The sequence below is a fragment of the Petaurus breviceps genome, unplaced genomic scaffold (genome assembly GCF_028583685.1).
Source record: "Petaurus breviceps papuanus isolate PSGF00001 unplaced genomic scaffold, PetGlider_PUasm1.0 90397, whole genome shotgun sequence".
In the NCBI taxonomy this organism is placed as follows: Eukaryota; Metazoa; Chordata; class Mammalia; order Diprotodontia; family Petauridae; genus Petaurus; species Petaurus breviceps.
Window position 1 is genome coordinate 864,865 of NW_027187239.1, and position 23,005 is coordinate 887,869.

Here is a 23,005-nt window from a genome sequence, read left to right on the forward strand (position 1 = left end):
GGGATGGTGTTGTCTCCGTGCAGCCGAGAACTGGGCCCTCCGCCCCCAACGGCATGCGAAGCTGAGTTTGAGGAGATCATGAATCGGAACAGAGCGATTTCCAGCAGTGCCATTTCCAAAGCTGTCTCTGGGGCCAGCGCAGGTAACTGCTTTTACCTTTGCTTCCACCTCTGTCTCTCTTCCCTCATCATCTTCTCAGGGTGGGACTGCTTGGCGGCATGCTTTTCCATCTTGAGGGGTTTTGAAAGGGATAGATAACTTGGGGAAAGATGGGTTTGCTGGTGGGCGTATAGTGTTTGGGGAAGGTATTTGTGGTAGGTTGGAATCATTCCCGAATTTACCTTTGTACAATATAAATCCAGCTTTGCACCTGGGACAGAATGTTACATGCATCATTTCATTTCTGCCCTGGGCTGTAGAAGGACGTCTCTGCCTTGCAAATATCTGACTTGAACAAGGGACCACCCGACCCAGGCAGAGATAGAGTGGTCTAGAGTAACAGTGCTCCAGGTCAGATTTGCCATTTCCATGTTGACCTTTAGGATTATGGGGGTGTAGTTTCTGACAGACTTTGACTGTTCGATCACAGTCTGGGCATCATAATCAGGACTTTAGATAAAGATGACCGATGGCTCAGCACATGTCCGGCCATCCCGGTTGATACAGGCTAGCCTGGGGCATCTGCATGGAGCCAGAGTTGGGAGAGGCCTGGGCCCTGCCGGTGCACCGGGCAGTGCCGGGCTTGAGGGCTAGTCTCACTGTTACCTCCCAGGGTGACGTGGGGTGAGTAGGTGCCCTCACAAGGTAGAGGTTTATTTAAAAAATGTTCGTGTGGTGGTGGACCTTTCTTGTTCTCTGCTAGGTCTAGGGCTTTGGGTAAAATTGACAAGCTGGGATGCCAAGAAGAAGGTTGGGCTGGAAACATTAGCATCATCCTTCCAGGGATGGTCTTTTCCTGATCTTGGGCCGTGCTCCATGGGGCTGTTTATTGGATTTCTTTCCCACCTGCAGATGTGGGTTAACAGCAGGAGGAACAGGCCTACATTTTCCTTTCCTGAATTTTTTCTAAAGAATCTTCTTTCACATTTGATTAAACCTTTATCCAATTTTTCTTGCCTCCTGCTGTATTTCTCTACTGCTGTTGTATCTCTCCATCTCTGGTCTTTCCTTTTCCCTCCAAGTACTTGTATCTGGTCCCTTAGAACATCCTCAAGGCTTTGTTCTCTGTGGACGCCGTCCTCGGCCTCTTTCCTTCTTTACCTTGCCGTCCGTCCCAGAGGGTCTTCGCTATGGCCTAATCCCTGGCTTCCTGAGCATGAGGCCCTTGCTAGCCAGGGCCCGGTGGAAGCTGTGGATAGCTGCGTGGCTCGCTGGGCAGTCCTGGGGCACGCCTGGGCACCTCTGGTCTGGCTTGTCTTCCGTCTTCTTCCTCTCGAGCCATCTTGCTTCCATTGCTCTCCTACTTATTCTTGGCCTTTCCTACCCATCCTGCATCAGGGGACTATAGTGACGCTATTGAGACGCTCCTCACAGCCATTGCTGTCATCAAACAATCCCGGGTCGCCAACGACGAACGTTGCCGTGTGCTCATCTCCTCCCTTAAGGACTGCCTTCATGGCATCGAAGCCAAGTCCTACAGCGTGGGTGCCGCTGGGAGCTCTTCCAGGTGAGTTCTCGATTGGTCTGCTGGTCTACCAGCCCCAACAGCCCTCTCCTAGGGATTGGTGAGGGGGGACAGAAAGCCTTAAGGTGCCTGGTAAAGTCATAACCTCTCTAGGAGTAGTACAGGAAGAGAAAGGAAGGCAGAAAGTTTTTATTATCAGCTTAGGCTAGCTAGGCAGCTGCATTAAGACAATACATTGTTATTTGTGTAGGCCTTGTGTTCTGACATAAATGGAGACTGTAGCCTAGGGAAGGTTAGCTAGATGCTTATGCAAACAGCAACACCAAAAAAATTGTTCTTGAGCACCTTGCAAGGTGCTCATTGGGCCCCTCTGGAGAACCCTGAAGGAAGAATCTTTTCCAACAGGAAAAGACACCGGTCCCGTGAGCGATCACCTAGCCGGTCCCGCGAGAGCAGCCGGAGGCACCGGGACCTGCTCCATAATGAGGATAGGCACGAGGATTATTTTCAAGAAAGGAATCGGGAGCATGAGAGACACCGGGACAGAGAACGGGACCGGCACCACTGAGAAAGGTGAGACTGGCTCCATTCTGGCTGCCTTTCAAGAGCCAGAGGGCCATCTGCCCAGCTTGGGCTGGCTCTAAAGGCGGTAGGGAGTTGTGTGAGCATGGCCTCCTCACACAACTCCTCACACTGAGTTAGGAAGCCAGGAAGGAAGGACAAAGCAGCAGTTCCAAGGCACGTAGATCTGTGGCATGCCAGATTGATGGTTTTGAACACAGGGCCAGTATATGAAAAAGATGACGTTGGGGGTTATTTTGCTTAGAGAAGGGAAATGGGGGGAGGTGGTTACCTTTCAGAATGAGGGATTATTTCATAGGAAATGACAGCCAACTGTCTGACTTTTGAGTATAGATTGAGAGGGGAGGGGCTTCCAGGATTCAGGCTAGTTAACAGGTGTGCTTGCTGAAATACAGCACCGCAAAGATGGATGTTACCCAAGACTGATCGCTTCCTTTGAGGTCTTCAAAATAAGTTCAAATCCCCGTTTGCCTGGGATGGGCTGTGTTTGTTCACTGCTTTATACAGAACATTAACTGGAGGGCCTTCAGGATCCCTTCCCAGCTCTGTGGCTGGAGACATTTTTAAGCCCAAGCATGTTTTCTCCACTGTTTCACAAACAGTGCATTTGCAGCCCTGTTGGATCATGTATGTCATGGTATTTCTGTGTTTGCTCTTTCCCTAAGGCCAGAGCTGGAGGGAAGGTGAGAGGTGTAGAGGTGGTGGTCAGCACAGTAGGGAGGAGAAAAGGAAGGGTGATTGTGGGGGTGGGGTGTGTGTCTGCATGTGTGTGTGTCTGTGTACGAGCACACGCAAGAGTGTGGTTTGAGAAAGGATGCAGGGGGTAACAGGTGTGTAGTGGACTTTTAAAAATGTCATTACTCTGTTTAATTCTGAGAGTTCCTCTTGTCTGATGAGCTGTTTGACTGTAGGTAGTGGAAGGTAAGAAGTGAGCAGTCTCTGGGGACTGTCCTCTCCTCTCCCTCAGAGAATCATGTCACGAGGCACTGGTCCTAGTAAAACATGACGAGTGTCAGTATTTGGTGTGTTTGGTATTAGGAAAGTCTCTACCTACTGATGCATTTCTGAGCTGACTCCTCTCTGCTTTGAAAGCTTCCTTTTCTTGCTTCATAAAAACCAGTGGTGGTGGAAGGCTCTGACCCTGGGCTGAGCTGCTGTTTGGTCCTGTACGATGGCCCCAGGAAGCTTTCTGGAGTTTGCCACTGGGGGAGTTTGGATAAAGGAATTTTGAGGGCAGGTCCTTGCCTAGGTCATGTCTCCAGGATAAACTAAGGAATAAAACTGCTGACCTTTTTACTTGGATTTGCTGTAAACTAGGCACGCCTCTCTAATTGACACTAAGCCTGCTCCTTTCCTAGAAGTAAGTGCCAGCTTCTCTGTCTTTGGCCTGTGCCCTGCACTTCCTAGAACAAGAAGATACTTTGAATGAAGCCTGCGCACCAGTTTGGTTTGCCTCCATTGTGATGGAGCTGTGTGTATTCCCCTGGGCTGTCTCCTCCATGCACTGCTGGCTGCCGGCAGCATGTCCTTTGGCGCTGGCTGCCTTCCGGCTGCTGCCTGTGGCTCCTGCCTGTCAGATGATGCCCTTCATTCTTACCGTGCTGAGGGTCTGATAGGCATTTGTCGCATTTAGAGCCTCAGATCCAGATCACCTCGGCCAGGCAGGGAGTGCTCTGGGCTCTGAGCCCAGGTGTGCTGTGCCGCGTTGCTTCTTGATTGAGGGGATGATTGAAGATCTAGAAATTAAGGAGTAAGAACTCTGATAGCAGCTTGTACAGTGAACAGACCGAGCATGTGCTGTGTGTGGCCCTTGGCCTTGGCAAAGAGTGGTTCATGTTCAGCTGCTTTTAAAAAGGTGATTTGATGATTATTCTATGCAAAAAGTGGAAATGAACAAGGAAGCCTCTTTAGTTTTTTGGTATTTAATCTATAAGATAGGCTGAATTCCCATTCATGATTGTTTTCATGTTAAATCATTAAGTGCTCTTAATTAAATTTGTCATGGACCTGTGGGCAGGTTTCCTGCCACCCTGGGCTCTCTTCAAATGTGGGTTCTTCATTAACAGCAGGACTCATCCCTTCATAGGCAGTTGGGGTGAAATTCAGGAGCCAGATGCTCCATTTGCTGCTTTTATGGTCCCTTTTTCAGGTTGGCCTCAGTGACCTTGGGGGCACTTTGATTGTTCTCCCTTCTACTCAGATTGAGCAGAGTCAAAAACTGTATGATGTCTGGCTTTTAAATATTTATCAAACTCTGGTACAGAGGCTCTTAATTCTTGCCAGCTGCTCATAGTGAGCAGGCTGCTGCCCATCACCCAGAGAAAGTGGGAGCAGCCCCCGCCTCCCTGCCCAGCACTTGGCTCTGAGCTCTGTGGCCTCCTGCCCTCATTGGAAGACGTCACCTTGGTCTGTCTTTGTCTGAGCAGGTGATAACTGTTCCTCTGCTCCTGGACAGCAGGAGATCTCATCCTTCCATCCCATGTGTCTCGCCCATTTCCATTTTAGGGCCTCATCTGGAGGACTCCTCTCCCAAGAATCTTTGGCTTTTCCAACCTCCACTGAAAACTCATTGCAAGAGTCAGAGGTTGGTTTAGAATGAGGCTCCATCTCATTCCCTTTGAAGCCATTGAGCTCCTTCTCCAGTTGGGCAGGGATACTCCATAAGAAACATTTCACTTGTACTGGACATGTCCATTTTTTTTGGTCGCTTGAAGATGACCTAAGACTGCCTGTGGCTCGGACTTAATTCCGATATTTGGCCAGTTGGCATATTATTCAGGGATATACAAAAATGATCTCCACATCCCTAGAAGTATTCTCATTCCCATTCTTACCCTTTTGTCTCAGGAAGAGCTGTTTGTTGTGCACTATTGATACAGTCTGACTCACCAAAGCTGAGGACAGTTGGGTTCTTTTCCTTGCATCATTACCTCACCTAGATGTTGAATGCCTCTGTTTTCCCACCTGTAAAATGAGCTCATGCATTTTTTGGGATGCTTTGCTACTTCAGAGGGAGGGAGGGAGACTTTGAATAGTGAGAGTTCCCAAGTTGAAAGTAAAAATCAGAAGAATGTACAGTAGATGTTTGTGGAAGGATTCAGCAGCCTTTTTTCTGTCTCTCATGTGGATTCATTAAATATCACGAGACCCTCAGAAGTCATCTAGTTAGTCCAAGCCTGCATGTCACAGAGGAGAAAACAGAACAAAAACGTCCAGTGACTTGTTGAAGGTCCCTGGGGGGATCACAAGCAAAACTGGGATTTATACTTGCAAGCTGCACCTGGGTGGGATGGCTGGCCTTCCAGGGCCCTGGAGGTGTTGAGGAACAGCATGTAGCAGGCAGAAGCTTTGGGGGGCTTTTCTTCAGGAGCACACTGGCAGAGTTCTGCTGCTGACATCCCTGCCAGCTCTCTGGCCTGGCTTCCAGTTCAGTCGTCCTCTTTCCTTGGCACCATCCTGCCATATTTGGCTTAGGAAGGGAATGTGTTTCTGGGTCCTCTTCTGAAACCTAGATCATCACTTTAGGGGGACTTGGAACCTGTATTGAATTCTTTATCTAGAGGCTAATTAGTTAGCCTCTTCTGGGATTACCTGCAGCTTCCTAGCTCTGGCCAGAACTCTACCTGAGTCTGAATGGGACAAGGTTGCCAGTCCCTGTTCCCAAAGACAGCCCTCTCCCCACTGAGCCATTGCAGCCTGGCTCAAAACTTAATATTAGCACGATGCTTACAGGTACCATTCGACTTTCAAACAGAATTTTAGTTCTGTTGCTGCTTGTGTCCATTCTCCGATACCCTTGGGGCCATAACTCAGTAACTGTTGTCTTGGGGAAGATTTTTGTAATCTCAACCAGCCCTTGGCCCTTGTTTTCCAGTCTGATTTGGAAATGCCTTTGCGCCTTTTCCTCCAACTAAGAATACTTTGTGTTTGATCTACGTAGAGAACTCAGGCTCCCAAGTTGGTGGCACCTTGTGTGCGCAGGGCGAGGCTGGCCCCCAGTGGGTCTCCTTTCAGGTGCCTACACAGTGCTTGGACTTCGTGGTTCTAAACTTCCCTTGCTCTCTCTGCCCTCCAAGGTAAGCTCTAGAGCCTGCTAATGCAGTTTTTCCAGTGCTGAGCCCCGGGAGAGGCCAAAGAGCAGCTCCCCTGCTCCAGGGGGCCAGGAGGCAGCTCCATTAGCCAGTTAGCCTCTTGTTCTTCCTTCCTCCGCCACTGCCTGACCTTGCTGTCTGAGAGCGGCTATTTACACAGCCTTTAAGATTGCCATGGTATTTGATCTTATTAGATGGCTCTTCTGAGCTCTTCTCCTTGTTTCTTTCTGAAGAATAGCCCAGCCAGGCCTTTTTCGTTTCTCTCTCTCTCTCAGTCATACGTAATTATGTTTTCCTACTTTCCATAGCATCCTTTGACCTCATGAGTTTCCTACTTTAGAAAATGCTGGTGTAATCCCTGTAATCCCCAGATAACCAAATCTAAATCTCTAACTTGTATTTTCTCTCCCTCCCCCCTTCTGCTGTTCTCATTGCAGGAGTCTGGTTGGAAGTAAATGTTTTTTTTAATGGACTTGCATCTCCTCACCTCGATCAGGACTAAAGGACGGAGGCCGCTCCACCCCTCCCCCCTTCCCCAAGTCCCCAATTCCCTCCAGACACCCAGGGAACACCCGATGCCCCACCAGACCGAAGAGAGCTTGGCAGCCCTCCCTAGCCCTACCCAGGCCCCGGCATGACCCCTGCTTGCCTAGGGAAAGGACTGAAAGACTTGGTGGGGTTGGGAGGGGTAAGAGAACAGAAAGTAAAGAATGTAGACTGTATCTGGGCCCATGATCCACAAATGCTTGGACTCCAAAAGAGTGGTGCTTTTTCTTGGAAACTTGTGAGGTTCTTAATCCTGTGGGAGCAGCTTGTGGCAGGTGGGAAAGCCTCCCAAAGACCCACCTAAAGAGAATGAATCCTCATTGTATAGGGCAGTGGTACCTAGAGGTCCCAGCCCCTGCCACACTAGCACCGGACTCCCGGGGCCCCCCATGTCCACCTCACCCTCCTCATCACTCTGAAGTGCTGCACGCCTCCCACCCCAGATCCCTCTCAGCCCTTTTGGGAGGAACTACAGGAAGAAACATTATCTGGTGACAGGCTGCTTCTGCCCTAACTTGCTCTGCCTTCCTCTCTCCTTGACGGTTATTCTCCTGATCTCCCAGGGAAGGCTTGAGGCCTTCATCGCTCCCAGTTTCCTTGGTCCCACTGATCCCTTGAGAAACAAGGGACCTGTCCAGTGTCTCTGTACACTTGCCCCTGCCAGGCAGAGCATCCCTGTAAGATGGCTTTCTCTGCCTAGGGCCTGCCCCCTGCTTTGCTTGCTTGCTGCTCGTGAATTAACAAGCTCTGATAGGCGCTCTTCCCCTTGAGCCCTTACCCCTAGAGGGCTGTTTCCTTGTTTTAGAGGAAGGCGCTGCAACACATCCCCACCTTGGCAGCGGTGATCCAGTGAGAGGCTCCAAGAAGCAGGGGGAGGGAGGGGGACCTAGTCACTGACCACTTCTCAAAAGCTTTTCCTTCTGAAAGTTGTGTGAGCATGCACCTAATATTAGGTCGCTAACTGGTGTAGCCCGGTTCTAGACATTTTGAACCTGAACCCTGGATGTCTTGCCTGCCTTTGGCTCCTGGCAGACTGGCCTCCCTCTCACCCCTCCAGGAAGGTCCAAGAAAGAACTAGAGCCTAGCTTGTGTCTGCTGTGTTCTGAGCTCCATGGACACCATTCCATTCCGATGGCCTGACTCCTTGACAGGCAGGGCAACAAATCTGCTGCTCCATAGAATTCAAATTGTGGCGAACAGGCTTCTCCACCCGCTCGTTGTTCCATGGGACAGGGCTGCCTCCACATCACCCACAGGGCATCCGGCATTTAGTATGAGAACAGGAGCCTTGGGTCTCAGGAGGTCCTTCTAAGGCAGAGGGGAAGGGAGAGCCGCAAGGCTGAACAGACTTCGGTTAGGCACTGAGTGCATTTTCCCCAGGGTCAGAGGCACATTCCCTTGGGACAGAGGGAAGGGGTGGTGGCTTTCTCCCCTCGTCCCCCCACCCCCACCCCCACTTCCTCTAAGGAGCCGAGCATCCCCAGCCGGCGAGTGTTAAGTGACACGCTTCTCCCAGAGAGCAACTCCGGGTGTCTTTTTAAAATGTAGAGAAAACCAAATGAGGTGACTTGTTTGAGGAAGAAAATGTAAAATACCAGAAATCCGTTTGCCCGGAGAGTTTGTGTTTTTTTTTTTTTACTTAATGACACAATTTTTAGTTTTATTTCCAGATAGCAAAAGAAAAATACCTGAGGGAAAAAAAAAGGCCAAGGCCCCGTCCCCCTGTTGTCGGTGATTCGATTTGTTTGTCTCTTTCTGATAGGTTGAAAATTGTGTAATAAACTTGATGACGCTGTCAATCTTTTATACCGCATTGTATGCTTTTTTTTTTCCTTTTGTAACAAAATATTTTAAATAATAAATGGGGTGTGAGCTGTTTTATGGACCCTGCAATTGGAGAGAGATGTCTTGGGCCTCAGACTTTGGGTTTTAACTTTTAAAAGGTGGGTTCAGCAGAAGCAGGTGGTTTTGCTTTTAGCCATTCCTTCCCTATAGACAGGCCTAGGGGAAGCTGTTCTCTGGGGCCTTGCTTTGAGCTTGAAGGATAATAATGTAGAAGCCTTTGCTGAATCAAGTGCTAGGCTTTCCTAAGCCAGAAGCACTGTTCCCTTATAATAGGTAGGATACTGAAAAAGGGTGGTAAGTGATGGAGAACCATCTGGATTTAGGTTGGGGAGTGGGGGGGGTAAAGATATCTTGAAAACGAATATGAGACCAGTCAATCAACAGTCATCTGGGAGGAGGTACAAAGTTTAAGGGAAAAACCAGGTAAGGTGCTGCAGGCCATCTCCATGGCTTTTTGTGAGCATCGTTGGGTCATTTCAGTCACATCCAGCCCTCTAAGACTCCATTTGGGGTTTTCTTGGCAAAAATACTGGAATGGTTCGTCATTATCTTCTCCAGCTCGTTTTACAGAAGAAGAAACTGAGGCAAACAGGGTGACTTGCCCCGGGTCACACAGCTAGTTTACGAGGCCACATTTGAGACTGAAGTCTGAGTCCAGGCCCAGGCTCTGTGCACTATGGCGCCACCTAGCAGCCCCCATGTGTGCATTAGCTGGATTCTAATTCCTGTCTTCAGCCTTCCTGGTCCCATACATAGACCTCGGCTGGAACGTGTGAATAGAACCTTTCACCCCTACCTAAAGTAGCTCACATTGAGAAGCTGTACTAATAGGAATTGGGATTTTAGATGTGAAAGGGATTTAAAAAGATGAAAGGAAGGGACTTGCTTGAGGTCACTCTGGTAGCAAATGGAAGAGCAGAAACTGGGTCTTCTAAATCCACACAAAGTATCTGTCCTTGGCCCTCCTCTTTCCCCCATCCTGATGGGAGAATGGAAGGCACCAGACATGAGGACTAGCATCAGTGCAAATCATGTCCTCTCTCTGGGCCCGTTTGCTTATCTGTAAAATGAGTCAACAATATGGCGTCATCTGAGAAGCCCAGGAGTGAGCAAGGGAGGCCACAGAAGATGGGTCACTCCAGCTAGAGACCAATGATTAGGTCAAGTCAGGCCTCACAAGATGTTGAGAGGATCAGCTGCTCAGGGTGTCGTCCTCAGACAAGATTTGGGGAAATCGTGGTGAACTTGGTTTGTCCAAGTCTGCTTTTTCAGTTAGACTGCAGTGGCAACGTAGAAATGAAATGAGTCAAGCCCACTTCCACATCTGATAGTGGGAAGGTCTATGAACTGTTTTGTTTTGTTTCCCAAATATGGGTAGAATTTTAAAAGCTAGCACCAAGTGCTAATGCAAGAAAGTCACACCTTTGCAAAGGACCAGAAGGGGCCCTGAGGGTCCAGTCACTTCAGGGAAGATGCATGGATTTGGGGTTGTCCTCACTGCTACAACAGGCTACTAGAAAGTGACCTGTAACTGATTTGGAGATGATGGTGGACTCAGAATTAGAAGAGACCCTATGAGTGGCCACCGAGTTCATTTTACTGATGAGGAGACAGGTACAGAAGGGACATGACTTGTCAGAAGTCTCAGAGCCTAGTAAGGGCCTCAGGATTTTGTAAAGAAAGGAAGAGGGGGCAGGCAGGTGGTTAATCTCTAAAGAGGAATAGAAGGCAGCCACGATTGCCTACAGCAGGAGAACAAAAGTGGGCCAGACCAATCAGCTACAAGTGATGGGCAACAGATTTCGGAATTGCTACCCCTACCCCCCACCCCCACCCCAGCCAGCAGGCCTCTTCCTTTGTTTTCCTCCTCTTTAAATAGGGGATAACATTCCAGTCTGTCTCCCCAGAGAGCCTGCAGTTTCATCACAGGATCAAGTAAAATAGCAAACCTAGAGGCTAGAGGTTTTGCAGAGGCCCTTGGTTCTTGGTGACCAAGTTACTGAACCAGGCCACAGCAGGCACTGGTAAGGGAGACAAGCAAAAACTCTTCTGGAAGCCCAGTGCTGCAACGCCACCGCCTGCACGCAAGGCCCAGAGTCTTCCTGGAGCAGGCTGTGAGGCTGTAACCTAGTACTGTCCTCAGGCTCTGTGCAGGGGACAGTGCTGTAAGGAAAAAGGCTGCAGCCCCCACAACAGAAAATAAATATTTATTGTAAATAAATAGTGTTTGTTCCAAGACATAGTGTACGAAAATACCACCCCAACATACTGAGTGTTGGTGCCTGGTCCCTTCTGAAGCTCACCCCCTTCAAGGAATGAATGGGATGAGGTTTTGGTTTGGGGTAAGTGGAGGAAGAAGCCTTATGAAATGCAGGTCCATGGTGCTTGTAGGGGCACGCACACACAGACACAAAGGACAGACGCAGGGTCTAGCTCAAGCTGGGAGCCCGCGAGGCCTAGACAATCTAAACCCAGTGCTCTGGTTGTGATAAATGGGAGTGCCGAGTAAGGACCATGTGCAAGGGCCTGGGGGAGGTCTGTGTGCTCTCTTGTCCTGAAGGAGATGGAGAACACATTCTGGAGGCTGGTCTAGAAGATGCTGCCGGGAATGTGTCAAAGGGCCAGCCCCAAGAGGCTAAGTAAGCACGCGCCCTGGGGCACCAGGGGCCGAGTCACCAGGGCTCTCCAGGCCACTTCAATACGAGTCCATGCTACGGCAGGAAAAGACCACACGAGGTTAAAGCCAAGCAGCAGCCAACCCCACCTGTCCCACTGATGGCACCTCAGCCTCCAAGATCTCCCAGCCCCAGGTTCAGCCGGCCCCTCTCCCCTACACAGGACGCTCCCGGAGGGGAGGCCTGACCCCGGGGCCGAGGGAGCAGTACCTGCTGAAGGTGGTCAGTGTGATCACCTCGAGCACCAGCTCTAAGCCGCAGAAAAGAAGCAGGATGGTGCTCATGACGGCTTCGAGGCGCAGAACGTAGGTCTGCAGCAGGAGGTAATAGGAGGCCATCAAGGCAGAAGGAAGGGTCATGGCCAAGCTGATCCCGAGGGGCATCATTCTTTGACAGAGGTTCCCTTTTGTAGCTGCCAAGACAAGGGTGAGACAGGCCCTGAGGGTCACCTCGGGGCTGCCCTGGGCCACAAGGGTGGCAGGGAGAGTGGGAATGGCTGCGGCCTCCGTGCAAGGGGGTGGAAGTCCAGGCCTCCAGGCCTGTAGTCACGGGAAACCCGGCCTTGGGGACGTGCTGGTCTTAGAAGAGGCAGCATGTTGGTGCCTTCTCCCCCCCACAGGAGCCCGTGGGACAATCACAGCAAGGAAGCGTGCCCCTGACCCCTGCGTGCACGTGCCGGGTCCCAGAGGCAGGGACGGCCCCGCATCCTCCAGCCTTCACGGCTTCCGCCGGGGCCTCCGGGCCTGGGCTGTGTCCCAGTCTGCTAAGTAAGCCACTCACCAAAGAAGATGCGGATGATTTCGATGCCCAGGTAAAGGAAGAGCATGACCAGGTCAAGCACTAGGTTGGCCGTCGGGTACGGCAACAGGAGACCTGTGGTGACCAAAGCCCAAGGCTGCAGGAGGCAGCAGAGGCCGGGAGAGGAGAACCGGGGCGGAGCCCCCACCGGCACACTTTGGGGGTGGGTGGGGCCATGCAGGACGGAGGGGCGTGGCCAGGCCTCCGCTGGGGGAGGGGCCAGACAGGAGAAAGGGGCGTGGCGCGCTGGGGAGAGGCGGGGACAATATGGGAAGGGCAGGAGGGGGCAAGACGATGCTGGCGGACCCTGGACGGGGAGGACAGGTCTGACACCCCACCCCATGTGGGCCATCAGGCTTTCCGGGGGGAAAACTTGGGGGGGGAGGGGGGGTTGAGGGGCGGGGCCAGGATGGGCGGGGTCACGCTTGGCGCGAGGAGGGGTCGTGGGGGTCAGGGGTGGGGGTCGCACGCCTCACCTTTGTACATGAACACAAAGAGCTCCAGCAGGAAGTAGGTGGCGCTGTACCAGCCATTGAGAAACAGCAGGATCTCCAGGGAGATGGACGACAGCCGGCGGCCTGGAGGGGGAGGCCCGAGGCCGGTGAGCGGCTGGCTAGCACGCCCCCCACCACCCTCGCCATCTGTTTCCCGCCCGCCCCGGCTGGCCCGCGCTCACGGCCGCGGCCAGCGCGCTCTCGCTGTAGACCCACGGGGAAACCGAGGCCCGGGCGGGGGTCCCCGAACGCGGAGACTCACACACCTCGGGTGGCTCACCTCGCGGTGCCATCGCCACTCAGTCCCCATGGAAACTGCTGGCGCGGCGCCCAGGCTCCTGGAGACCAGCACGGCGCCCGCCGGAAGTGAGGGGCGGGGCGGCGCCCGCCGGAAGGGCCGCTCTAGCTGGCCGCCGCTGTAGCTCGGTGGGTGCGGCCACCGAGCATGCGCCGTGGCCTGCAGCGCTGGGCCCCGGCAGGGGCGGGGCCTCCGCTTAGGGAAGGAGGGAGAGGTCCTTCCTTCTGCGGCGTCGGCTCTCCCCTGTGCTGATTGCGCTCCCATTTGCTCCCCACCACCACCCCGGGGGAGGGAGGCTTTCACATTTGTGCACACTGAGGCAGGCAGCGGCGAGTCCGGAGACCCTTCTGCGCAGGGCGTACCCCCGAATGGGTGGTTCCCCGACACACGCACACGCCCCCCTGCACACCGTCCGTTCACACCCTCATCCCCGGGCCTCTCCCAGCTTCACAGTCACCTTCCCCAAGTTCTCCTCTGCCCTGGTCCTCTCTAACTCAGAGGCGCCCTCTCCCCACTCGTGCCTTTTCCCTCGCTGTGCCCCATGCCCAGAGTGCCATCCCTGCCTCCCGGAGGCCCCCCGTTCTGCAGAAGGCGGTCCTGCCCTGCCCCTCCCAGGGCCCTCCCTGGGATGGTCTCTGTTCTGCAGAAATGGTGTGTCCTGGGGGATCGGCAGGTAGAGGTAGGATGAGGGCTCCACAAGGGCAGGGACTGGCTTGCTCACTTTCTCTGTATCTCTTCTACAAGGGAAGGCAGCAACATTTATATACAAATACGCCAATGCAAGATCACTTTTGCAAAGGACTTTTCTCAGTCCTGTGAGAAGGTACTGAAAATCTTCCCCCATTTTACAGGTGAAGAAAGTGAGGCTCCTCACAGTCACAATTAACAAATGTCCAGTCCAGGCCCTCTCCCTGTGCTTTAGGCCCAAGCTGGGCTCCCCCGTGGCCCTAGGGCTAACCACAGTATGGTTTTGCCAACTTGGTAGAAATCAGTACCCTTTCATTGGACTGATGACCTAATCTAGGAATAGAGATGGCCAACTGGAGGAGGCTGAAGAATCACTGGGAAACTGAGGAGCCAAGCAGTGAAATGGCCTTTCGAAGGCTGAGTCTATAAGAAAAGTTGGTGCGGAGGCCAGCACTCTGCCAACTCCCAGGGAAGGAAGCCAGGCCTTGCCACCAACGGAAACAGGCTGACCTCGGACATTTATGGCAAAAGGGACACATTTACTTCCTAGTTTAAAAAACCATACAGAAGGGCTGTAGGGCACAAAACCTCGGAGTCCCAAGTCTCTAAGTGTGCCAATGGGCCCCGCCGTGCGGGGCTCTTAATAAGAGATCCAAGGTGGAACAGCCTCATTGCAGGGGAAGCCCTGAATGGTGGGCAGGCAGGAGAGCTTCAGTTAGTGGGTGGGTAAGGAAGGGGGAGCCAAGGCTCGCCTGCCCTTGATGTGGGCCACCTAGGACATGGCAGGCAGGGTTCCTGCACTCTGGCTGGTGAGGAGGCAACAGTGTGGATTCTCCTGGTTGACGGATAGATGTCAGCTTCGAACTCGGGTGAATTCCTTGCGTAACCACAGAGAATCTTGGTAGAATCGGGGATCGCCCAGGCGGATGGCTGTCCTCTTGTAGAAGTAGCAATAGAGAACAGCAGCTGGGGATGATAATGGGAAAAGGGCCTTAAAGGACCTTGCTTCTCTGGGGAGATGACGTGGGAGAGGTGAGGACCCAGACAGGGATCAGACTCCCTAGCACCACCAGGCAAAGTGGCAGGAGGGGGAAGCAGGAGGGATGGGGTCTCAGCCTCCCCACAGCTGGAGAATTCACAGCAACACACTGCCGGGGTCATGGGGCAGCCAGGAACATGGCAGCAGCTGTAGGGCCTTTGTCGCTGGCTGGCTCTAGAGTGGGGGATTCACTGGGGAAGGGGGACATGGTCCTTACCCAGTCTCTGAAACACAAAGAGTGTTTGAAGACCATCTGTCCAGATAAAATGCTTAGAGCTTTTCCAGCGCAGGTTCTAAAGGAGAGAAATGATCAAGGAAAAGTCAGCAATCAGAGGTGTCCCTTGCCCTGTCTGTACTGCCGCCCCCCCACCCCGACATGGCTCAGTATGTGCCACCTCCTGAGCAAACCTGTGACGACTGCTACAGGAGCATGGACCGCTCCACCCTGATGGACAAACTTGAGTGTGGAGGAGCATCCCATGGCAGAGCTCACTCTCCCAGGACTCCCATGTTCCCCTGGGATTATGGGTAGGGCCACTTTCTTGATGGACTAACCAGCTCCCTTTTGACTTGGAAGGGATGATGGGGCGCAGCCCTTCCCCACACAAATGCTTTGCTAAGCACTTTTCTGTTTCTCTCACTAGGAAGAAACAGTGACTGAGGCCCAGGCCCAGGACTTCGTGGTAGCCAGGGTCAGCCCTGCTGCTCCTCTGTCCTGGCGGCCAACAGCTCCAGTGTCCTTGGAATTAAACAGCTCAGCTCAGGAGCTTTACAAAGTAGAAGCAGAACCTATTTTGGCTTCAGCGTGAAGATCCCAGAAAATCCTCTTATCTCCCCTGCTAGGGAGGCAGGCAGGCAGTGCAAGCCAAGGAGCTCTAGCAGCTTAGCACGAGGTCACCAACACAAGCTGGCTTCCTTCTTGTGAGACCCGAGGGAGCTGGGCCTGGAGTTAGGGAAGCCACACTCAAACCCTGTCTCAGCTCATAGCTAGCTGGGCTGTCCTGGGCCAGTCGCTTCATTTCTCTTAGGCCTCTGAGGTGGAGGAAACAGCCTCTGCCAACACAGTTTGACTCCCTCTCTACAACTTAACACGTTGGGAAGCTCCCAAGGGCCTTGCTTATCAGGCCTGCCCATCCAGGAGGCCTCTGGGGAGGATGAGCCACCTTGTTTAGGTCTGCGCCAGCTGGCTCACTCCCACCAGCCTGGGACTCAGACTGAAACATCCCAGGACTCCCTGCCCTATGAGACTGCAGGCTCCCCTTGTGACTCCATGTGGCGTGGCCCTGTCTATCCAGCAGGGCTGACGCTACGCAGACAAGCTCGGCTAGACCGCTCTTTTCTTCCTTTTTAAGTCTCTGTTAAAAGGGAGACACTGATGGGTGGTGATTTCATCAAAAATAAAGATGACATAAAAACCAAAGGTATCATTAAGTAGAATACTTTTTTTTTTTTTTTACTTTTTGGAGGGGGAAGGCAGGGCAATTGGGTTTAAGTGACTTGCCCAAGGTCACATGGCTAGATTTTGTGTTTAGTGTCTGAGGCCAAATTTGAACTTAGGTCCTCCTGATTCCAGGGCCAGTGGTCTATTCACAGCACCATCTAGCCACCCCAGTAGAATACTTATAAAAAAATTAGAAGACGGGGCTTTGTTTCTGAAAGATGCCTTAAGTACTTAAGAAAGCTTTGCTATTTTCTGGAGGTCATCCTGTTCAGTTTTGGGCCCAGATCATTGCCTGTTTGCACCATCATACACACACACATACTCATGTGTATGTATATATGATGGTTGTACTCTGTAGATTGTCCATATGACTGCCTATCACAATAGGCAGTCTTCATCCACTTGGTTTTTCCTATGTAGATGGTTATGCCAAACTCTGTCATTATGGATCTCTTCTGAGGAGCCCTGTGGGATGCAGCTTCATGTGACCAGGATGGTGTCATCCCTAAAAGTACATCTGGAGGATTTCACCATAAGAAATCCCCCTTCATTGTAGACTCTGCCTGATCTCCTCTAGGACAGCGGCAAATACTTTCTTGTTTGTTGTCCTTTCATTTGCACCCTTGAACACTCTCAGGAAAACATTTTTTTTCTTTTTTTTAGGGGGGGTGGTTAAATGACTTGCCCGGGGTCACAGAGCTGGTAACTGTCTGAGGCTGGATTTGAACTCAGGTTCCTCCTGAGTCCAGGAACAATGCTGTATCCAGTACCACCTACCTGCCCCAGAAAACTTTTCTTAATCTCTTACCAGGCTTTCTTTAAATTGGTTTTACCCTTCACTGCTTCTATGAGTTAAAAAAAGAACTGTATTAGAACTTTACATAATCTGCCTTGGTTTCTATACCACTTCTTTCCCTTCCTGGGTCCTTTTTCTAACTCTTCAATTATCTTTATTAACCTCCTCCTCACAAAGATTGTGTCCTGGGCCTGCTTTTCTCCTCTCTCTTCCTTTCCTTGGTGGTCTCAACAGCTCCTACAGGTTCCATTATCATCTCCAATTGACTCCCAATCTTTAAATTCAACCCAAATCTCTCTCCTGAATTCCTGTTCCACGTTACTAATTGCCCTGGATATCCTGCATGCATCTCAAACCCAAATGAAATGAGTGGAGAAGCATTTATTAAGTGCTCACTATATGCCAGGTACTGTGCTAACAGATTCAAAATTAACCTCACTATTCCATCTCCTTCACTCCAAAAGGCAGTCAAGTCATTCCATCCTCCTCCAGACTTCTAACCACCAAACTTGGTGTCTCTACGACTGCTCCCTTTCCCTTGTCCTGGAGCTCCCAGCATGCATCTCTGCATGCCCATCATTTTTAATTTGGCTCTTAGAAGACACCAATGGGTAATCGGTCCTCCACATAGCTGCCAAACTGATATCGCTAAAACACTGGTCTGACCATGTCACTCCCCTCCTCAAAAATCCTCAAAGGTTCCCACCCTCTAGGATAAAATATAAAATTCTCAGTCTGGAGTTCAGAATCCCTCCCACTAAGGTTTCCACTTCATTTTCCTGTCTTATTTCTCATTACGACCCTGACATTCCATCTCCCCTCCGTCTGCACAAGACCTCCCTACACCCTACACCCACTCTCCACTGATCTCTACCTCTCAGAACACATCTTAGGCATTCTTCCCTCCTACACAAGACCTTTCCCAACTGGAGAACTGACTTGGGATTTCCTCTGTTGACATGCCATGTCTCCCCAGGACTACATCATCACAGGAGGATGGGGGGACAGTTTCTCAGTATCTGGCACAGCATCTCACACATGTTAGACACTTAACATACCTTTGGTTGCAATAGCCTCAAAAGTAACCTGTGGTAGTTCCATTTTTATTTACACAAGGGACTGTTCTCCTAATGTGTGAGGAAAAAGCCAGAAAATAGCCCTGTCCTCCTGCAAAACCATCACACTGGAGAAAATGAGGCCATGCTCTTGGATGTGCAGAAAAATGCAGGAATCTCCTAGCTGCAGAGAGAGTCATCCCAAGGGTCTGACACTTGCAAAACTTGGAACTGGTGACTCAGCTTCAGATGACTCCAGCAAATGTCAATCTGGAAAATGAGTGGCTTTTTCTGACCTGGACTTTACCACCTGTCCAAGAGGAGGAGGCAAATTCCCTGTGAGCAGGGACTGACTGACTTTGGTCTGGGGAGCCCCAGTGCCCAGCCCCCAGCACTGCATGAGCACCGGGTCATCACAGAGCGATATGATCTCTTTAAAATAAGAATTCTGAAACCATATAAAAAGTTGCTCTGAGTCACAAGTAAGAAAACAGAACATCAAAACAACGGTTTCACCTCACATCTGGTCAATCAGTCAAGTTGACAATAGAAGGCAACAGTCAACGCTACAGGATAATAATGTTGGAGGAACTGTGAACTGGCCCAACCATCCTAACAAGCAATTTGGAATTACACTAAGAAAGTGACTAAGGGGTGGTTAGGTGGTAGAGTAAATAGAGCACCGGCCCTGGAGTCGGGAGGACTTGAGTTCAAATTTGCCCTCAGACACTTAACACAAAAATTAGCTGTGTGACCTTGGGCAAGTCACTTATCCCCAACTGCCCTGCGTTCACTGCTCCAAAAAGAAAAAAAAAGTGACTAAACTGTTTCTACCTTTTAGCCCAGAGATTTCACTGCTGGCTGAAACCCCAAACTCCAAGGAGACCAAGGATCAAAAAAAAGACCTCATATGCACAAAAATATTTACAGATGTCCTTCTTCTAGCAGCAAAGAACGGGGAACAGAGTAAACACCCCCCAGTTGAGGAATGGCTCAACCTACACATGGATGGAAATGAAAATTATTACTATGTTATAAAAAAATGACAACTTGAGAAAAGCACAGGAAGACACGTGAACTGATGCAAAGTGAAGAAAGGAAGACCAGGAAAAAAAAATAACTGCAAGGGTAGCTAGGATGGCCACGCATGGTGACAAGGACAAGGACAACAGCAGCAAAACCCAAACCGGTGTGTGCGAAGGTGGGCTGTGAGGACACTGCTCCTTCCCTGCAGAAGTGGAGAACTCAGAATGAGGAACTCAGGTAGAGCTGGCTGAGGCGCTGCTGGTTTGGCTGAACTTTTTCTCCTTCATTTTTATTTTGGGCTATCCAACGCAGCCCTCTGAGACAGAGACAGGAGCAAAGAGAAGAAGCCTTGGCCCTCTGAGGACTTGCCTCCTGGCCCCCATCCTATCACCTCACTTACCAGGACCCAGACGTGGAGGGGGATGCTGAGAGACAGGTAGATGGCCGTGAGGATGATGGTCCCTTTGAACTTTCGGAAAAGGAGGCTAACCAGCCCGGCCTGGAACACGAAGGTGTTGAAAAACATGAGGAAGATGATGATGACGTTGAAGAGGATGGCGATGTCTTGGATGCTGCAGAGGCACAAGCCCAGGATGAGCGGAGGGGTGCACGGGGTTCCTGGGGGTGGGGGCCCAGCGGGGTGCCCAGGGAGGGTGGGGCAGGGTGGGCACTCACATGAAGAGCACCAGCTGCACCACGGGCGCCACGCGCAGCAGCTCCGAGAAGGCGTTCACGAACAGGTCGTACAGCAGCAGCACGAACTGCAGGGCCAGCACCAGGCTGTAGTTGCTGGTCTGCAGCATCTTCCGTCCGCAGGGCCCGGCCCGCGGGGCGCATCCCCCAGGGCAGCGTCACGCCTCGGGACCCCCGCACCTCCTCCCGCCCGTCCTGCACCGCCTGCCTGGGGGAGCGGGAGGGGAGGTCAGCCCAAAGCTTCCTCGGGACCCCGCAGTGCCGACGTCCGGGACTTGCAACCCGAGCCTCCGGGCTTCATCTCCCCTCCTGACAAAGGACGACTCCTACCTCCCAGTGTGGGGCGAAGCGCTACGGAAACGGGCGCCGCGCCGCCGCAGTGCAGAAGGGGAAACTGAGGCCCGAGAGGGGCAGCGCCCGGCCCAAGGTCACCCAGCCGGGCTGCGGGGGACAAGAGCTCACCAAGCCAGCTGCCCAGCCCCAACACACCTCCACAGCCAAGGCCCGTCCTCACCTCCCCCGCCCCCCCTTCCCAGCACAGCCCAGTGGCAGATCTTATTCTCACCTGGTGCCGCCATCCTAGGTTGTCATGGAAACTCCAAAGGGCCCGCCCCCCGCCTTCCGGAGGTAGCCCTTAAATCCCGGAAGTGCGTATGAACGCGGGCTCCGGGACGCTCTAGCAAACGGCCCAGTGCACCCCTCGATGCTCAAACCGGCGGCCATGCTCACCTCCCCTCAAGACAAAAGCAGTCAGCAACCATCCCCTTTTTCTTTCCTCCCATCTTGCTAAAGACCCTCCCGGCCGACTGCATTTCCGCCCCCTAATTCCTGTCCCGCGCAGGGTGCTGTGGGAAGACAGTGGGGAGAGCAAAAGGAGGCAGAGGTGGGTGGGGCCCAGTGACCGCGGAAGCACCGGAAAGGAGCCCAAGGGGAGGCGTAGGACACCATTTCCCAGGCTGCCTCACGCAGGACCGGAAGTTCCCTGACGGAAGAGGCTGTCTGCGCGGGTGGGTGGGAACCGACAGGACTCCAACTCCCAGAGTGATCCTCGCGAAGCCGGAAGTCTTGGTATACTATAAAAGGGAGAGGCGGGGCATTTCTCCTCGGCTCTTTGGAGGCGGTCTCTGGTAAGTAATTGAGGCTGTGCGACTCTATTTCCCAGAAGCCCTGGGACGTCCTCCGGCTGTCATGTGAACGCTGCGGTGGGCTGTGTAGGGGACTGGTGGGAAGCGATGATGGGGCTGTTACAGTTGGGGCGTCTGTGGATTTGAGGCAAGTGCCCCTATAGGATCACAGCAGTTAAGACCAGGAGGAACTTTGGAGGCCCAGTTGGGCAAACAGAGGAAGGCTGGAAGAGATCGCCCAGCTTCTCTCCTCCTTCCAACCACGCAGGCCCATTTAACAGATAACAAAATCGAGTCTAGCACAGCGGACTCCCCCGCTCCCCCTTCCCCGGGCCTGGGGTAGCCAGTGAGTGAGCCTGCCTCGCCCACCCCAGGGGGCTGTGGGGGAGGGGCGTGCGACTCTCCCTCTCCTCCTGCCTCGGCCTGGGCCAGGGTGGGCGCGCCCGGGAGCAAAGAAGCCCTCCGGGGATGCCTGGTCAGCTGTGCGCGCTTCACGTGCCCCCCAGGTGTGCCTTCGGCCCCCCTAACCGTGTTTCCGTCTCTTCCCCTCCCCCTAGCATAGCCTGGTTTAGGGTTTGCTCCTCTGCAGCTGGGCCCCTCCACGCGGTGTGGCTCCGTGTGGAGCCGCCAGGAGGCGCCGCGGCAGTGCGCGGGGCCCCAGGCCTCCGAGTTGGGGAGAAGCATCTCCCCACGTTCGAATCTGGCCTCGGAGGCTTACAGACTGGATGACCCTGGGCAATTCACCCAACTGCCTGCCTCAGTTTCCTCATCTGTAAAATGAGCCGGAGAAGGGAATGACGAACCCCCCCTTGTCTCTGCCCAGGAAACCTCAAATGGGGACATTTGACGGCTGAGCCGACCCCCCAGCTCCCCTCCCAGCGGGTGCTCCTCCCCAGGGCTTCCCCTCTCCAAGACCTCCCCGTCTGTTCTCTAGATGGCGCATGTGCCCCTTGGACTGCGCGCACCTGGAGGCCAGGCTCCGTCCGCGCCCTTCCAGCCCGGCCGTTGAGCCGGTGTTGGCAGGAAAGTCTCGCCCGGTGCGGCGTACCCCTTGGTGTGCTTGGGGCCCTTGGCACACGGGAGCCCCGCTTGCTCGGGAAGATGCTGAGTGCGCCTCGGGCGTGCCCCCTGGCACCCTGCCGTCCCGCCCTTCCCAAGGCGTGGCCCGGGTGCCAGGCGCCCTGCAGGCTGCGTCCGGCCCCCGGGAGCCCAGGGAGGCAGAGGGTGAGGGGGCTGGCCTTTCACCCGCCGCGTCTCGAGCAGCCTTCTGGAGCCTGCTGCTCTGCCGAGCTCCTGAGGTGGTGCCCGGGCGGCAGGCCCTGTGTCCTGAGACCTGTGCCTTTTTAGAGGCTTCTGGGGCAGGTGCCAGACCGGCCCGAAGCTGGGCAGAGGTGAGCGGCCGAGCCGGCGTACCGAGAAGCAGCCGCGGGGATTCAGAAGGCCCCCTGATCGCGATCGTGATCGCGGAGGCAGCGCCCTCCTAGCGCTGCTGACACCCCCGACCCTGCTCAGCTTCCTCCACCAGCCCCGCTCCACACCCGCGCCCTGCGTGCTCATTGCTGTCTGCAGCAGTCAGCTTTGGAGGGCCAATGGGTAAAAAAAAACCCTTTCACGAATAGCCCCGGCATTTAAAGGACTCCGCAGAAGCAGGCTTTGTCAGTTGGACTTACTAGGAAGGGCCAGATGAAAATTATTTCAAAGTAAAATTAATGGTATTTCCTTGTAATTATTTGTATTTAAAATACATCTCCACAAATAGGGACATTATTGTAAATTACAGTACGATGATGAAACATTTTAATTTAAAACTCTTACGTCGGTTACCACAAGTGATGGGGAGCCCCTTCTAGGGCACCAGTGATTGAGTGCCTGCCCTCCCCAGTAGACTGAGGAAGACAGCCCCTCCCCAAAGCAATGACACTGGATTCAGTGGCTGTTCCTAGAGCAAGATTGGGGTGGGGGGTGCCGCTGTAAGTCCACAGGGCCAGACTGCCTGCTGGGGGCCAGGTACTGTGCTCAGCACCGAGGAAGCAACACATAATTGGAGGCAGGCCCTGTCCTCCAGCAGCTTCTCTTCGGGCTAGGGAAAGAGGGTGAGCCGGGGGGCGACGGGGGAAGCCAAACAAAGCAAGGAGGCCCCCCCGCACCAGCAGCACGAAGAACACCGCCCCACCACCAACAGCGGCCCGAG

General features: G+C 53.1%; 5 protein-coding genes across 11 annotated transcripts in view; 2 read left to right on the plus strand and 3 right to left on the minus strand.

Moving 5' to 3' along the window:
• Window positions 1-8,649, plus strand: CPSF7 (cleavage and polyadenylation specific factor 7). Its single transcript, XM_069108547.1, has 4 exons — window positions 1-142; window positions 1,498-1,666; window positions 2,030-2,197; window positions 6,735-8,649. Exons 1-3 carry the CDS (start codon window positions 4-6, stop codon window positions 2,190-2,192), a joined length of 471 nt encoding a protein of 156 aa, XP_068964648.1. The 5' UTR covers window positions 1-3; the 3' UTR covers window positions 2,193-2,197; window positions 6,735-8,649.
• A 2,228-nt stretch (window positions 8,650-10,877) lies between these two features.
• Window positions 10,878-13,085, minus strand: TMEM216 (transmembrane protein 216). 2 transcript variants are annotated; one of them, XM_069108549.1, is made up of 5 exons: window positions 12,936-13,085; window positions 12,638-12,739; window positions 12,144-12,236; window positions 11,574-11,775; window positions 10,878-11,399 (listed from the first exon to the last, which is right to left on the minus strand). In XM_069108549.1, exons 1-5 carry the CDS (start codon window positions 12,946-12,948, stop codon window positions 11,384-11,386), a joined length of 426 nt encoding a protein of 141 aa, XP_068964650.1. In that variant the 5' UTR covers window positions 12,949-13,085; the 3' UTR covers window positions 10,878-11,383. The 2 variants fall into 2 exon arrangements, with proteins under 2 accessions (XP_068964650.1, XP_068964651.1); XM_069108550.1 differs by having other exon boundaries at window positions 12,922-13,058.
• A 1,073-nt stretch (window positions 13,086-14,158) lies between these two features.
• On the minus strand, window positions 14,159-20,404 carry TMEM138 (transmembrane protein 138). 2 transcript variants are annotated; one of them, XM_069108546.1, is made up of 5 exons: window positions 20,256-20,404; window positions 19,673-19,898; window positions 19,398-19,496; window positions 14,897-14,972; window positions 14,159-14,606 (listed from the first exon to the last, which is right to left on the minus strand). In XM_069108546.1, the coding sequence occupies exons 2-5, from the start codon at window positions 19,832-19,834 to the stop codon at window positions 14,494-14,496; spliced, it is 450 nt and encodes a 149-aa protein (XP_068964647.1). In that variant the 5' UTR covers window positions 19,835-19,898; window positions 20,256-20,404; the 3' UTR covers window positions 14,159-14,493. The 2 variants fall into 2 exon arrangements, with proteins under 2 accessions (XP_068964647.1, XP_068964646.1); XM_069108545.1 differs by having other exon boundaries at window positions 19,398-19,569; window positions 20,256-20,398.
• A 72-nt stretch (window positions 20,405-20,476) lies between these two features.
• Window positions 20,477-22,610, minus strand: LOC138177374 (uncharacterized). The gene is made up of 2 exons (XM_069108536.1): window positions 21,780-22,610; window positions 20,477-20,763 (listed from the first exon to the last, which is right to left on the minus strand). The coding sequence occupies exons 1-2, from the start codon at window positions 22,369-22,371 to the stop codon at window positions 20,477-20,479; spliced, it is 879 nt and encodes a 292-aa protein (XP_068964637.1). The 5' UTR covers window positions 22,372-22,610.
• Window positions 20,679-23,005, plus strand: part of CYB561A3 (cytochrome b561 family member A3) — a 9,637-nt gene continuing 7,310 nt past the window's right edge. The window contains exon 1 of one of the 5 annotated variants that reach the window (XM_069108540.1): window positions 20,679-20,817. Coding sequence is in view for 3 of the 5 variants with exons in the window: in XM_069108538.1 (XP_068964639.1) it covers window positions 21,283-21,320 (38 nt within the window). In the remaining 2 variants the exon portion in view is untranslated. The other 4 variants (XM_069108541.1, XM_069108538.1, XM_069108537.1 and 1 more) reach the window with 4 other exon arrangements.

What these genes read in the sequence shown, in the direction of transcription:
- CPSF7 (XM_069108547.1), top strand. Translation starts at nt 4, where the DNA reads ATGGTGTTGTCTCCGTGCAGCCGAGAACTGGGCCCTCCGCCCCCAACG. An exon ending in TGTCTCTGGGGCCAGCGCAG is followed by an intron (nt 143 to 1,497) that starts GTAACTGCTTTT and finishes ATCCTGCATCAG; the next exon opens with GGGACTATAGTGACGCTATT. An exon ending in GCCGCTGGGAGCTCTTCCAG is followed by an intron (nt 1,667 to 2,029) that starts GTGAGTTCTCGA and finishes CTTTTCCAACAG; the next exon opens with GAAAAGACACCGGTCCCGTG.
- LOC138177374 (XM_069108536.1), bottom strand. Translation starts at nt 22,371, where the DNA reads ATGAGCACGCAGGGCGCGGGTGTGGAGCGGGGCTGGTGGAGGAAGCTG. An exon ending in GGACGGAGCCTGGCCTCCAG is followed by an intron (nt 20,764 to 21,779) that starts GTGCGCGCAGTC and finishes TCCCTTTTATAG; the next exon opens with TATACCAAGACTTCCGGCTT.
- TMEM216 (XM_069108549.1), bottom strand. An exon ending in CTTTGTGTTCATGTACAAAG is followed by an intron (nt 12,237 to 12,637) that starts GTGAGGCGTGCG and finishes TGGTCACCACAG; the next exon opens with GTCTCCTGTTGCCGTACCCG. An exon ending in AATCATCCGCATCTTCTTTG is followed by an intron (nt 11,776 to 12,143) that starts GTGAGTGGCTTA and finishes TTGTCTTGGCAG; the next exon opens with CTACAAAAGGGAACCTCTGT.
- TMEM138 (XM_069108545.1), bottom strand. Translation starts at nt 19,800, where the DNA reads ATGCTGCAGACCAGCAACTACAGCCTGGTGCTGGCCCTGCAGTTCGTG. An exon ending in GTGCAGCTGGTGCTCTTCAT is followed by an intron (nt 19,570 to 19,672) that starts GTGAGTGCCCAC and finishes GTGCCTCTGCAG; the next exon opens with CATCCAAGACATCGCCATCC. An exon ending in CTTTGTGTTTCAGAGACTGG is followed by an intron (nt 14,607 to 14,896) that starts GTAAGGACCATG and finishes TATCATCCCCAG; the next exon opens with CTGCTGTTCTCTATTGCTAC.